At 43.8% G+C, this 14,756-nt stretch overlaps 1 protein-coding gene across 1 annotated transcript in view; it reads right to left on the bottom strand.

Moving 5' to 3' along the window:
* Window positions 1-6,955, bottom strand: part of LOC306745209 (radixin-like) — a 25,266-nt gene extending 18,311 nt beyond the window's left edge. Inside the window, exons 1-2 of the mRNA XM_079227961.1 lie at window positions 6,851-6,955; window positions 2,485-2,580 (exon numbers count right to left, since the gene is read on the bottom strand). Coding sequence (XP_079084087.1) covers window positions 2,485-2,496 — 12 coding nt within the window. The 5' untranslated portion in view covers window positions 2,497-2,580; window positions 6,851-6,955. The remainder of the gene's footprint in view (window positions 1-2,484; window positions 2,581-6,850) is intronic.
* Window positions 6,956-14,756: the final 7,801 nt, after the last annotated feature.

Below are 14,756 nucleotides of genomic sequence, written 5' to 3'. Positions count from 1 at the left end.
TGTGTGTGTGTGTGTGACCCCATTCCCTTCCTAACGTCCCGCCTGAGGCTCACAGAGGCTCTTTGGCCCTCGTGGGCGGGTCACCTGCTTCACTGTGCTTTTGCTCTTTTGTCGTCCTCCGTTAGCTAAGAAGCTAACGGGTTCAAGCCGACTCCTCCGCTGGCTGTAAGCCTGCGGAGGAGTCGGCTTGAACCCCAGGACCTGTGGTCCTGGGGCCCCATGGTCCTGTGGTCCTGGGGCCCCGTGGTCCTGTGGGCCCCGTGGCCCCGTGGTCCTGTGGCCCCGTGGTCCTGTGGTCCTGTGGTCCCGTGGTCCTGTGGCCCCGTGGTCCTGTGGTCCCGTGGCCCCGTGGTCCCGTGGCCCCGTGGTCCCGTGGTCCTGTGGTCCTGTGGTCCTGTGGCCCCGTGGTCCTGTGGTCCCGTGGCCCCGTGGTCCTGTGGCCCCGTGGTCCTGTGGTCCTGTGGCCCCGTGGTCCTGTGGTCCCGTGGCCCCGTGGTCCCGTGGCCCCGTGGTCCCGTGGTCCTGTGGTCCTGTGGTCCTGTGGCCCCGTGGTCCCGTGGTCCCGTGGCCCCGTGGTCCTGTGGTCCCGTGGCCCCGTGGTCCCGTGGCCCCGTGGTCCTGTGGTCCTGTGGCCCCGTGGTCCTGTGGTCCTGTGGCCCCATGGTCCCGTGGCCCCGTGGTCCTGTGGTCCTGTGGCCCCATGGTCCTGTGGCCCCGTGGTCCTGTGGTCCCGTGGCCCCGTGGTCCCGTTCAATCGGAGGATCGGTGGTTCGAGCCCCGGCTCTGCTAGTCCAGGTCGATGTGTCCTTGAGACCCTTAACCCCTAACTGTCCCCGTTGCCGTGACTACGGTGTAGAGAGCAAACATGTAAGTCGCTTTGGATGAAAGCGTCAGCTAAATGAAATGTAATGTAGTAAAAACATGAACATTTCTAGTAGTTTATGTTTCTGCTTCCAGGGTCAAAATATAACAACAGTAATATAATGAATGGCTTCACAAGCTGTAATCCTGTTATTGAAGCTGCAGAGCAACAGAACAGCATGAAGGCTCCCACTATCCTCCAGGCCACAAGCAGAGCGGAGAAAGACCTCTTTGTGTTGCTCCCTGACAGACAGGTCCAGAAAGTGATCGGCTGCTGGGCTTCTATGTGTTCTGCTTCTCCCAACACATTACTTCTGAGTGGGAGAGCTGACGAAGGCTCACTTAAAAAAGTTAAAAAGATATAGCAGGTATGAATTGCCCCCAAACATCAGTTTCATGTTGCACTAGGAATAAAGAACAATGGCTTATTTATATTTCCTTCTTACAAAGCTTCATGTGTTAAAGCTGCATTCTCTCTCCTGACCACCAGGGGACGACTCCTGTGGTTGTATAGAAGTCTATGCTTCATGTGTTAAAGCTGCATTCTCTCTCCTGACCACCAGGGGACGACTCCTCTGGTTGTATAGAAGTCAATGCTTCATGTGTTAAAGCTGTATTCTCTCTCCTGGCCACCGGGGGGCGACTCCTCTGGTTGTATAGAAGTCAATGCTTCATGTGTTAAAGCTGCATTCTCTCTCCTGACCACCAGGGTGTGACTCCTCTGGTTGTATAGAAGTCAATGCTTCATGTGTTAAAGCTGCATTCTCTCTCCTGACCACCAGGGGGTGACTCCTGTGGTTGTATAGAAGTCTGTGCTTCATGTGTTAAAGCTGCATTCTCTCTCCTGACCACCAGGGTGTGACTCCTCTGGTTGTATAGAAGTCAATGCTTCATGTGTTAAAGCTGCATTCTCTCTCCTGACCACCAGGGGGTGACTCCTGTGGTTGTATAGAAGTCTGTGCTTCATGTGTTAAAGCTGCATTCTCTCTCCTGACTGAATGTAACTAACTTAATTCAATTCAATTCAGTATATTTTAAAAAGCCCAAAATAATCAATTAAAAATTTGCCTCGGCGGTCCCGGGACCTCACATCGGATGAGGAACAACTCGTCCAATAAAGATAGTAAAAACCCGTTCACAGGGAAAACAGGAAGAACCTTCATGAGAGCAACAGAGGAGGATCCCTCTCCCCGGATGGACAGAAGCAATAGATGTCATGTGACCAGAATGAATAACACATTACATGAATATGACAGAAACTATTAATATAATGAGTAGTATATGCATGTAGACCCAGATAACCACGGTCCATGGAGCAGAATGAGGGACAGAGGAGAACTATCTATCTATATATATTTTGCACTTTATTATTATTTTTGCACTTTATTATTATTATTATTACTATTGCACTATTCTCTATATGTTGGACAGAAGAGAAACATACTTTCGATCTTCTGCATGTTTGCACATTACACAAAATTGAAAATAAAACTGACTTTGACTTTTGACTTTGACTATTACATCTTCAGGGTTACTTTCCTGAACACAAATGTGCTTCAGTGAAGCAGGGTAGAGAACCGCTGCCCTACAGGATGCTGCAGACCTCAGCAGGTCGGTACTCACCGGTTTGGGCATCTTCCTCCTCTCTCCGCCCGGCCCCTGCTGCTGCTGAGAAAACTAAAAGAAGTCGTCCTTCGTCTTCCCGCCTCTCTCCAGCGCCTGCAACGCAGCGACCACAACAAAAGACAAACGCACAATGTGAGCCAACACTCGGCATCAGGCGGTGTTGCCTTCAGGCGCTGCTGCTTTGTCTCGTCTCTCCCGACATCTGGCTGACAGAGCGGATACAGGAAGAGTTCACACACGTCTCTTCAGTCTTTGAGTCATAATTAAGTCAATGAAATGGAGAATAGTGACAAAATAACTGATGTCTAAAAATCACACCTTCAGTCCAAATATATCCAATAATGGAGCAGCTCATCTGCTGTGCTTTCCCGCTTGGAGAAACAACTGAGCCAATCAGAGCTTGGGAGGCGGGTCCTAAGTATGAGGAAGTCTTGGATTCAGTGTCGGAGCCATGAACAGTGGCAGTTAACAGCGACTCTTAAATTGACTTTTTTTTAAAATTATTATTATTATTATCAGCAAAAGTGTTTCAATTAAAACACGGAAAACAAACCACAAAATCAATAAAGAGTTATATCATCACTGAGAGGAACGGGATGACGCCCGACGGGGTGTCTGTTATCAGGAACTAACACCTGACACCCCGCGGCCAATCAGAATGGAGTATTCACCCAGACCCTATATTGAAATCTAACAGGAAGTCCACTGAATGATGCTGTTCAACAGCTGCTGAGCTCCACATGTGTCAATGGATTATTTTCCCAGAAGAAAACAAAACACATTGAAAGGCAGTTTGGGGGAAAAAAGAGAACTCCAGAACTAAAAAGACAGAAATCAGAGAAGAAGAAAGTCAGCTGCACGGTGTCGTTAAAATGACACCTGACCGGCTTCCTGTTAGTTTGAAGAGAGAGAGAGAGAGAGAGAGAGAGAGAGAGAGAGAGAGAGAGAGAGAGAGAGAGACATGGAGAGACAGAGAGATAGAGAGAGACAGAGAGAGAGAGAGAGAGAGAGAGGTTGGATGGTGTCCCATAGCGGCCAGATCTTCGGGACGTACGAGGCCAGAAATAGACCTTTCTCAAGTGTCGGCACGAGGAATCAAACCGGGCTCAGTCCAAAGCTCGTGTCTGCAGACGCCCTGCATGCAGGGCGTCTGCATGCAGGGCGTCTGCATGCAGGGCGTCTGCATGCAGCGCGTCTGCATGCAGGGCGTCTGCATGCAGGGCGTCTACATGCAGGGCGTCTGCATGCAGGGCGTCTGCATCCAGGGCGCCTGCATGCAGGGCGTCTACATGCAGGGCGTCTACATGCAGGGCGTCTGCATCCAGGGCGTCTGCATGCAGGGCGTCTACATGCAGGGCGTCTGCATGCAGGGCATCTGCATGCAGGGCGTCTGCATCCAGGGCGTCTGCATGCAGGACGTCTGCATCCAGGGCGTCTGCATGCAGGGCGTCTGCATGCAGGGCGTCTGCATGCAGGGCGTCTACATGCAGGGCGTCTGCATGCAGGACGTCTGCATGCAGGGCGTCTACATGCAGGGCGTCTGCATGCAGGACGTCTGCATGCAGGGCGTCTACATGCAGGGCGTCTACATGCAGGGCGTCTGCATGCAGGACGTCCTGCATGCAGGACGTCCTGCATGCAGACGCCCTGCATGAGAGGACAGACGTCTCCTTCCATTAATAGTATTACCATATGTGTGTTGGATCTCCGCTCTGATTCGTTTATGAACTTGTGAAAGTGTGACATGAACTCTGTGAATTACAAACTATTAATAACCAGAGTCGTAGTGATGTGGGTCACAGCTTCTTAAAGCCCGGCTGTCCTGGATGTCTTTGAACCTCCTGGCTGACAAAGGGACGTCTGCACATCAAACTGAATGTTATATCCACTCAGGAAGCATTATGAATACACTTTAAAGCGTCCCAATTCTCTTTCAGGTCACTTCTCTCTGATGTGCCACACAGCTGACCTGCTAGTCAATGATCCGTCAGACATCCCATCATGCATCAGTGAACCCTGGAGGTTCAGACCGCCCTCCTTCTCAAGAGGGGGCTCAGCTGACCCAGGCACCGTTATAATGAATCTTTGTCCAGTGCTCATTTTTACTGAATGGAGCTTGAACTCATCATATTGTAGCTCAATGCCACCTCCAAGTCCACACTCTGATGCAGGTGGACTTAATACAACTGCACAATGAGCTGGTTTCACTCCACCTTTAAAGCTCCTTTTCTTATCAGCAGCGAGAGACGTGGCGAGTAGAGAGAGAGAGAGAGAGAGAGAGAGAGAGAGAGAGAGAGAGAGAGAGAGAGAGAGAGAGAGAGAGCATCAGGATTCAGAGCTCGCCTTGACCCACATACCTGCAGACGGAGACAGGTGGAGACGCCGAGTACCGACTGCAGAGCAACGTTAATATATTCTGGATTAACTTCCAGCTTTACACATGCAGTCTCTTCCTTCATCACCTCTGAGATTTGATGGGTTCAAATGCTCCAGGTTTTATGGAAACACACGACCCCCCTGACACACACACACACACACACACACACACACACACACACACACACACACACACACGAGTCTCTTCATTCAGAGGAACCAGAAGTCGTTCCCAAGCTTCCAGGTCAACGTTCACGCAGAAAGAAACTCTTTGTTTGAGCTCAGAGGACGAAGAAACAACATGAACCGAGGAGACCACCAGGGGGCGACTCCTCTGGTTGTATAGAAGTCTATGCTTCATGTGTTAAAGCTGCATTCTCTCTCCTGACCACCATGGGGTGACTCCTCTGGTTGTATAGAAGTACATGATTCATGTGTTAAAGCTGCATTCTCTCTCCTGACCACCATGGGGTGACTCCTCTGGTTGTATAGAAGTATATGATTCATGTGTTAAAGCTGCATTCTCTCTCCTGACCACCAGGGGGCGACTCCTCTGGTTGTATAGAAGTCTATGCTTCATGTGTTAAAGCTGCATTCTCTCTCCTGACCACCATGGGGTGACTCCTCTGGTTGTATAGAAGTATATGATTCATGTGTTAAAGCTGCATTCTCTCTCCTGACCACCAGGGGGCGACTCCTCTGTTTGTATAGAAGTCTATGCTTCATGTGTTAAAGCTGCATTCTCTCTCCTGACCACCAGGGGGTGACTCCTCTGGTTGTATAGAAGTCTATACTTCATGTGTTAAAGCTGCATTCTCTCTCCTGACCACCAGGGGGAGACTCCTCTGGTTGTATAGAAGTCTATATAAATGACTCTACTTCTCTTGATGTATTCCCTCAGTAAACATTGTAAACATGAGTTTATGTCTCAATCTCTAGTTTCAAGTCTTCTTCAATACAGCATGATGTTCATTTAGTACATTATGGTCATTTAGAGTCAAACAGACCATAATACGCTTCTAGTCGTTTCATTGTCTCAGTCGACCAACAGATGATGAGTGAACCAGAGCGATCAACCGGCTCACAGAACGCTCTCCAGGTGTCAAAGGTCACGGAAGAAAAAAACACTTTCTAGTAACGACAACACAACAACAACAACAACAACACAACAACACAACAACAACAACAACATATCCAGGGATGTAGTGGACTGATCAGTAAACTCATGACCTCATTCATCAGGTTACAAATATATTGCAGAGAAATATAAACCTGGCTGTCAGGTGTCTCGTGTCAGGAGGGGGCGGGGCCGGGAGCAGCAGGGGGCGGGGCGTGTGCGTTCCAGCTGCAACAGCCAATCAGATAATAGGTTTTCAGAGAGGCCGACGGGGCGTCTGTTCCTTTGCGCGAGCGTCTCAACGTGGACGCGCTCATTTCAGAGCTAAACAGTCCGCGTTGCGCGCGCCGTCATTCCGCGCGTCTCCACATGAACGCCCCCCAAACTGCTGCTGAGCACGCGCCTCCGTGTCGCGCATGTGTGTCCGGTGTATCCTAGCAACAAGTCACCGTCGGTTGTTTGGCTCAAAGTTGTCGTAAACGAGCTGCTCGGACGCACGCGCAGCTTCAAAGTGGCAACATGTCAACGTTGCCGGTTGCCACGTTGTTGCCATTAAAAGCAAACTGCGGGAATAGAAACAAAGTTGCAAACGGCGCCAGAAACATTGTTTCCTTTCTGAGCGCCACAAACAGAGCTGCGCGCACGCGCACGCACACCGGCCAGCAGCAGAGTGACGCCAGCAAGCCAACACGGGTCTGTAACGTAAACAGTCTGGTCCTGTTGCGTAACATCTCACCGACACCTCGGCTCCTCTCGGCCCGGAAACACCCGAAGCTGCTGCTGGAATAAGTTTCTGTTAGCGGAGAATGATAACGCAGAGAGAGAGAGAGAGAGAGAGAGAGAGAGAGAGAGAGAGAGAGAGAGACGCACCTCTCTCTCCGGCTGCGATGAAGATGTCCAAACGGTCTCCCCCTTCCTCTTCCTCTCCTCTTCCTCTCCCCTTCGCTCCTCTTCCTCTCCTCTTCCTCCTCTTCCTCGCGACTTTCTGTCTCCACGAGAGTATAAATGAGCGCGCCGCTGTTTTACCGGCCGCCCGCGCGCTCAGATGATCCGGTGCCTCGCGGACACGCGACCGGCGGGGACGAGGTGCGTGAGATCAACATGGCTGCCGGACTCACCGGGGCGAGTCCTGCAGCCCCCATCCCGTCAGGACTGTTACCTTCTGGTGTGACGTCACAGTTCACTGCCGGTAATATCAGGGTTCCTACGTCATGGAAAACCTGGAAGAGTCCTTGAGTTTTAAAATGGTTATTTCCAGACTTGGAAAAGTCCTTGAAAAAAATAAAATCCCCAAAAGTTTAGTAAAAGTCATGTAAATGTGTTATATTCATGTGTTCATGTAAATGTGTTATATTCATGTGTTCATGTCGTTCATTTACGCTCAGTTTGAAATATTGAATATGCTTTTAAAAGAAAGACTCAAAATATAAGCAGGCATACATACAGGCATCTATATACATGTTTATTCTTTTAATCAAACTATTGTCTCATTCATTTGAGTCATTTAAGGTTTACTGTATGCTTTGTGTTCTCATTGTTAGTTTAAATACTACATTTACTCACTTTTTACTGTTTACACCCAGACTTCACTAAATGTTTGTCATGACATTTGGTTTAAAGTCATGGAATCATTGGTCAGAATGTGTGAACCCTGCCTTCTGGTGTGACGTCATAGTTCACATTTATTGCGTCATAAGCGGTTTGGTAGAGATGTGACGGTGCGTTCAGGGTCAAATGAATATTCTACACACAAACAAACATAGTTTTATTGTCATGTTTCATGCTTTGTCGAGTCAGAGACGTTGTCTTCTTTCATGGAAATACGACATTAATGTTACTACCTTTGTAATATTACTTTTAATATAATTTGAATGTTCTGGACACGGATTTATTTATTTTATAAAGTGCAGTTCTGTTGTTGATAGGAGCAGAGCGGCTGCAGCTCAAGTGGCTTCAGGAACAATTTAAGAAGTTATCTTTCTGAGAAATCATCTGTTTGAGTTTATTGGTGGATTTTTTTTATTTCTGATTGTTTAAAAAATAAAATTCTGTTTTACTTTGCAACTTTTTGAGGGTTTTTCTTTTGCATTTTAATGTAAGACACCTTATTGTTTGGACATCATTAGCAACACACATAATAAATAATAACAAGCATCACTGGCTTGATTACAGGATCATAAAGTTGTGACATTTGGTTTTAAGAACCTGTGAACTCTGGATTCTGGTTGTTGCAACCATTCTATTTGTTGCGCAACACTGACATCTGGTGGCCACTTATGGAAACTCGTCTTTTTCTCTGCAGCTGGAGATTAAAATGAGTTTCTCTTCTCGATCATAACTGTTTATGTCAACAACTGTAACGCCGCACAACAACTAAATACAATAAAATAGCCCTTGAAAATCTCCTTCGTGAGCTAACTTCAAATCAATGTATGAGACAATTTGTGTTTAGTTTCAGATTATATTAAGGAAGTATTCCATAGTTACTATATGATTTCACTTCAGATAAAAACATTTACCAAACAATGGGACTTTGGCTTTCTCAGCCACTAGAGGGCGGTCATGAACCACATGTTAACCCTCTGTGTGTCACTTTGTTTTAGGGGGAAAAGAATATTTCACTTAATGTGCCACGATGGTGTTAAAACACCAAGGAGTTTCATAGTGCATATGGAAAAAGGATTACGGTGTGTGTGTGTGTGTGTGTGTGTGTGTGTGTGTGTGTGTGTGTGTGTACCGTTGAGGCAGCAGCCGGTCCGAGGCCATGTAGACCGGCTAACACTCAGATGATGTAGTGTTCTGTGTTCTTCAATCTAATGAATCAGTATTTTAATTGAATTATGAAACATTCAGTGATTTATTACTTTACTTAAACAATTAACTGTAATAATCACCTACATTCTGTAATAAACTGCGTGAACGCAATATGATGAAGATAACATACTAATAATTAGTGAACATTATTACCATGTTGTTACATAATTAAGTGCAAATGTATTACACAGATGGTTGTTATTACATAATGTGTTGTTATGACAAAATGTGTTGTTATTACATGAAGTGTTGTTACTACATGAAGTGTTGTTATTACATAATGTGTTGTTATTACATGAAGTGTTGTTACTACATGAAGTGTTGTTATTACATGAAGTGTTGTTATTACATGAAGCGTTGTATTACATAATGTGTTGTTATTACATGAAGTGTTGTTATTACATGATGTGTTGTTATTACATAATGTGTTGTTATTACATGAAGAGTTGTTACTACATGAAGTGTTGTTATTACATAATGTGTTGTTATTACATGAAGTGTTGTTATTACATGAAGCGTTGTATTACATAATGTGTTGTTATTACATGAAGTGTTGTTACTACATGAAGTGTTGTTATTACATGAAGCGTTGTATTACATAATGTGTTGTTATTACATGAAGTGTTGTTACTACATGATGTGTTGTTATTACATAGTGTGTTGTTATTACATGAAGAGTTGTTACTACATGAAGTGTTGTTATTACATGAAGTGTTGTTATTACATGAAGCGTTGTATTACATAATGTGTTGTTATTACATGATGTGATGCTATTACATAATGTGTTGTTATTACATGAAGCGTTGTTATTACATGAAGTGTTGTTATTACATGATGTGTTGTTATTACATAATGTGTTGTTTTTACATGAAGTGTTGTTATTACATGAAGCGTTGTTATTACATGAAGTGTTGTTATTACATAATGTGATGTTATTACATAATGTGTTGTTATTACATAATGTGTTATTACATGAAGCGTTGTTATTACATGATGTGTTGTTATTACATAATGTGTTGTTTTTACATGAAGTGTTGTTATTACATAATGTGTTGTTATTACATGAAGCGTTGTTATTACATGAAGAGTTGTTATTACATGAAGCGTTGTTATTACATAATTTGATGTTAATACATAATGTGTTGTTATTACATGAAGTGTTGTTATTACGTGAAGAGTTGTTATTACATGAAGTGTTGTTATTACATAATGTGATGTTATTACATAATGTGTTGTTATTACATAATGTGTTGTTATTACATGAAGCGTTGTTATTACATGAAGTGTTGTTATTACATGATGTGTTGTTATTACATAATGTGTTGTTTTTACATGAAGTGTTGTTATTACATAATGTGTTGTTATTACATGAAGCGTTTTTATTACATGAAGCGTTGTTATTACATGAAGTGTTGCTATTACATAATGTGATGTTATTACATAATGTGTTGTTATCACATAATGTGTTGTTATTATATGAAGAGTTGTTATTACATGAAGTGTTGTTATTACATAATGTGATGTTATTACATAATGTGTTGTTATTACACAATGTGTTGTTATTACTTGAAGCATTGTTATTATATGAAGAGTTGTTATTACATGAAGCGTTGTTATTACATCATTTGATGTTAATACATAATGTGTTGTTATTACATGAAGTGTTGTTATTACATAATGTGATGTTATTACATAATGTGTTGTTATTACATAATGTGTTGTTATTACATGAAGCATTGTTATTACATGAAGAGTTGTTATTACATAAAGCATTGTTATTACATAAAGTGTTGTTATTACATGAAGTGTTGTTATTACATAATGTGTTGTCATTACATGAAGTGTTGTTATTACATGAAGTGTTGTTATTACATAATGTGATGTTATTACATAATGTGTTGTTATTACATAATGTGTTGTTATTACATGAAGCATTGTTATTACATGAAGAGTTGTTATTACATGAAGCATTGTTATTACATAAAGTGTTGTTATTACATGAAGTGTTGTTATTACATAATGTGTTGTCATTACATGAAGTGTTGTTATTACATGAAGTGTTGTTATTACATAATGTGATGTTATTACATAATGTGTTGTTATTACATAATGTGTTGTTATTACATGAAGTGTTGTTATTACATGAAGCGTTGTTCTTACATAAAGTGTTGTTATTACATGAAGAGTTGTCATTACATGAAGAGTTGTTATTACATAATGTGTTGTTATTACATAACATCTGTCGTGTAAACAGTGAAACATGAAGCTGTCAAACTAATGGGAAAAATGCAACAACCTTCTCTGAAATGTTGTCAATCAAAAGAAAATAGTATCACACGAGAACTGAAGTACAAGTACCTCAAAGTACTCAAAGTACACGAGTAGAAGCACTTTCCTCCACTGAATACTATTCTGGGAAGATTCCTCACATTAATGTGAGTTTAAAAAGGTTAGATCTGTATTTATTGGTATTATTCAACAGTAATGTGTGTGTGTGTGTGTGTGTGTGTGTGTGTGTGTGTGTGTGTGTGTGTGTGTGTGTGTGTGTGTGTGTGTGTGTGTGCGTGTGTATAGAAAGAGAACAAACATCACAAGACAAGCAGAGAAAACAAGTTGCACCACTTGAATCCAGATAATTGTGTGTGATTAATATCTATCTCCTGGTGAATGAATGAAGCTGCTGTCCTCCTCATGGAGTCATAGCTCCATGAGGAGGTGAAGCCCAGCAGCGGAGTCACATGCCTCCTTCACACCATGAACACAGTGAGGACTGAAGGGACCAGCACTCTACTGGTCTGACTGGTCCACGGGTTCCAGTCTGATGAGCCACTACAGACGATGTGAGGGATCAGGGTTACATACTGTTGATTCATTTAAAACCTTTTAAAACCACCCAGACTGAGCGATTATAATATAAAACTATATCATAGCTTGTTTTATGAAGAAAAGCCTCAGACTGTATTTGTATGTATTGAACACCAAAAGTAATATAAAAGTGAAATATATGGTTTGTACATGAGAAAAATCAAAATGTCACAGATGTGCACATACACACACACACACATAAACACACATACACACACACACATACACACGCAGACACATATACACACACATACACACACACACATACACACACACACACTTGCACATACACACACAGACACACACACACACGCCTGAATGTTCTCTGTTCTAAACCCTCTCTAACTTTGTTCTGCTTCACTTTATCAAAGTCAACCTTTGCAGAGAGAATGTTCACATATTGAGTTATGATTTGGGTTAGAGAATGTTCACATATTGAGTTATGATTTGGGTTAGAGAATGTTCACATATTGAGTTATGATTTGGGTTAGAGAATGTTCACATATTGTTATGATTTGGGTTAGAGAATGTTCACATATTGAGCTATGATTTGGGTTAGAGAATGTTCACATATTGTTTATGATTTGGGTTAGAGAATGTTCACATATTGTTATGATTTGGGTTAGAGAATGTTCACATATTGAGCTATGATTTGGGTTAGAGAATGTTCACATATTGAGCTATGATTTGGGTTAGAGAATGTTCACATATTGAGCTATGATTTGGGTTAGAGAATGTTCACATATTGAGCTATGATTTGGGTTAGAGAATGTTCACATATTGAGCTATGATTTGGGTTAGAGAATGTTCACATAGTGAGCTATGATTTGGGTTAGAGAATGTTCACATATTGTGTATGATTTGGGTTAGAGTTGGACCTTACAGCTGCATCATTTCAAAGAAATAATCATCCTGAAAGTAATTTTTTTCTAGGCGGACCTGAAACCTTTTAATTTTTTCTGTGTGTCATCGTCATTTACTCTTAACCAGTAACATATAGACTGATATTTACACATCTGAACAACATCTCACAAGTGTACCTTTTATTATAACACCAACATTATTCAAACAACCCTAGTGGTTGCAGAGATACACCCTTTTTAGTTTGGCATTTGAGGAAAGGGCCTAAAAATATGATGGTTCTCTATTGGTTTAATACATAATTAATTGTTTAGTGTGTACAAAAAAATCTGAAGTTGACAAATCAGATTAGAGAGGATACCTGTGATATTAGAGGAGCATCCCTTCTTTAAAACACTAAAGCAATCGGAGTTTGTATTATTATTATATATTCTTTGCTTTAAAAATAAATCATTTAATAGTTTTATTTGATTTTCCTGCTCTATTTTTTTTAAATACATTCTCTATTTCTATTATTTGTTGACTTACTTTTTCTGTTAATAAGATGTTATATGTTTCTGCTTGGTAATACATTTCACCTTTATGTATAAATATAGGATCATATATTCACTCTTTTCCTGTACAGTCTATGTTTCATTAATTATTGACAATCAATAAATAAAAAGAATCAGAATCAGAACCATTTATTGCCATGTATGTTACATGGGTAACTTACATGGCAATAAATGGTTCTGATTCTGAGTCTCCCGCCAGGACACATTCCTTGTATGGACAAGGAATGTGTCCTGGCGGGAGGTGCACAACATTTAACAATGACAACAATAAACATTTAACGATAGACAAAGTGCAACAATGGGAGGGATATTTACAATTAAATATACTATTCTATAGTAGAATATAAAAATTGACAAGTGAAATGTAAGTGTAGTGTGAAGGTGACAAGTGTAGAGTGTAAAGAAAAGTGGCAAGTGTGTTTAAATATGAGAACTGAAGGGATGTGCGGGGCAGGGACCGGTAAGAAGTAGTCCTGGGGGTGAGTCAGTGGGGGGCCTGGGCTCCGTTGGGAGGCCCGGGCTGTGTTGGGAGACCCGGGCTCCGTTGGGAGACCCGGGCTCCGTTGGGAGACCCGGGCTCTGTTGGGAGGCCCGGGCTCCGTTGGGAGGCCCGGGCTCCGTTGGGAGGCCCGGGCTCCGTTGGGAGGACCGGGCCCTGTTGATGAGCCCGACTGCCGACGGGAAGAAACTGCTAGTCTGGCGTGAGGTCTTAGTCCTGATGGAGCGTGAGGTCTTAGTCCTGATGGAGCGTGAGGTCTTGGTCCTGATGGAGCGTGAGGTCTTGGTCCTGATGGAGCGTGAGGTCTTGGTCCTGATGAACCTCAGCCTCCTGCTGTTCTGGCTGCACCAGGTCACCAGGTGGTCAGAGAATAAAATCACAGGATAAAAAGGGACTTAAGGACCTAAATGTCAACAAAAAAAAAAGACAGGAAACACTTTTATAGAATAAATAAATCAATGTTTATGGTGGACTCAGGAACCCTGGGACCCCATTAGGTGATGTAAACCAGCAGAGGATCCCCCAGTGTGTGTGTGTGTGTGTGTGTGTGTGTGTGTGTGTGTGTGTGTGTGTGTGTGTGTGTGTGTGTGCGCTCACGTGCTCTCCAGCTGTGAGAACAGGCCCCGCCCACCCATCGAAAGCGGGTTTGATCGACGGGCCCCGTTGTCCAATGACAGCGCTCCGTAGCGTGACTCACCGACCCTCCTGCTCCAACGGGAGCGCGCGGCGGAGGCGGGCGCGCAGGAAGCACCCTTGGTTGAATGGCACCCCGTTGAAGCGGCGAGCAGCGGGGACGTGTTGTGATGCCACGCGCCTCCGAACGCGCACCGAGCGGATCGTCCGGGGCCGCCGCCGCGCGGGGGAGCGCACGTCGGCACCGCGCGGACACTTTGTAGAAGAAAAAAAGGAAAAAAATGCAGCCGCGGATTCGCATGCGCGCGGAGGCAGCAGGCATGCGGCAGATCACAACGAAGAGGAGGGGGGTCGCTACCCGCGCGGGATTTGACCGGTGATGGACAGCTGCTGGGACACTGATCCGGGGCAGAGGTTGGTTCACTGACTGCTGGGACACAAGCGGCCATGCGCCGAGGAGGAGGAGGAGGCGGAGGAGGAGGAAGAGTTTGGTCTCCTGCGCCCGGGGTGGTGGGGGCGTGCGCGTGGGGGGGACATCGTGATGATGCGC

Source organism: Taurulus bubalis (genome assembly GCF_910589615.1).
Source record: "Taurulus bubalis genome assembly, chromosome: 1".
Classification (NCBI taxonomy): domain Eukaryota; kingdom Metazoa; phylum Chordata; class Actinopteri; order Perciformes; family Cottidae; genus Taurulus; species Taurulus bubalis.
This window is presented reverse-complemented; position numbering and strand designations above follow the sequence as displayed.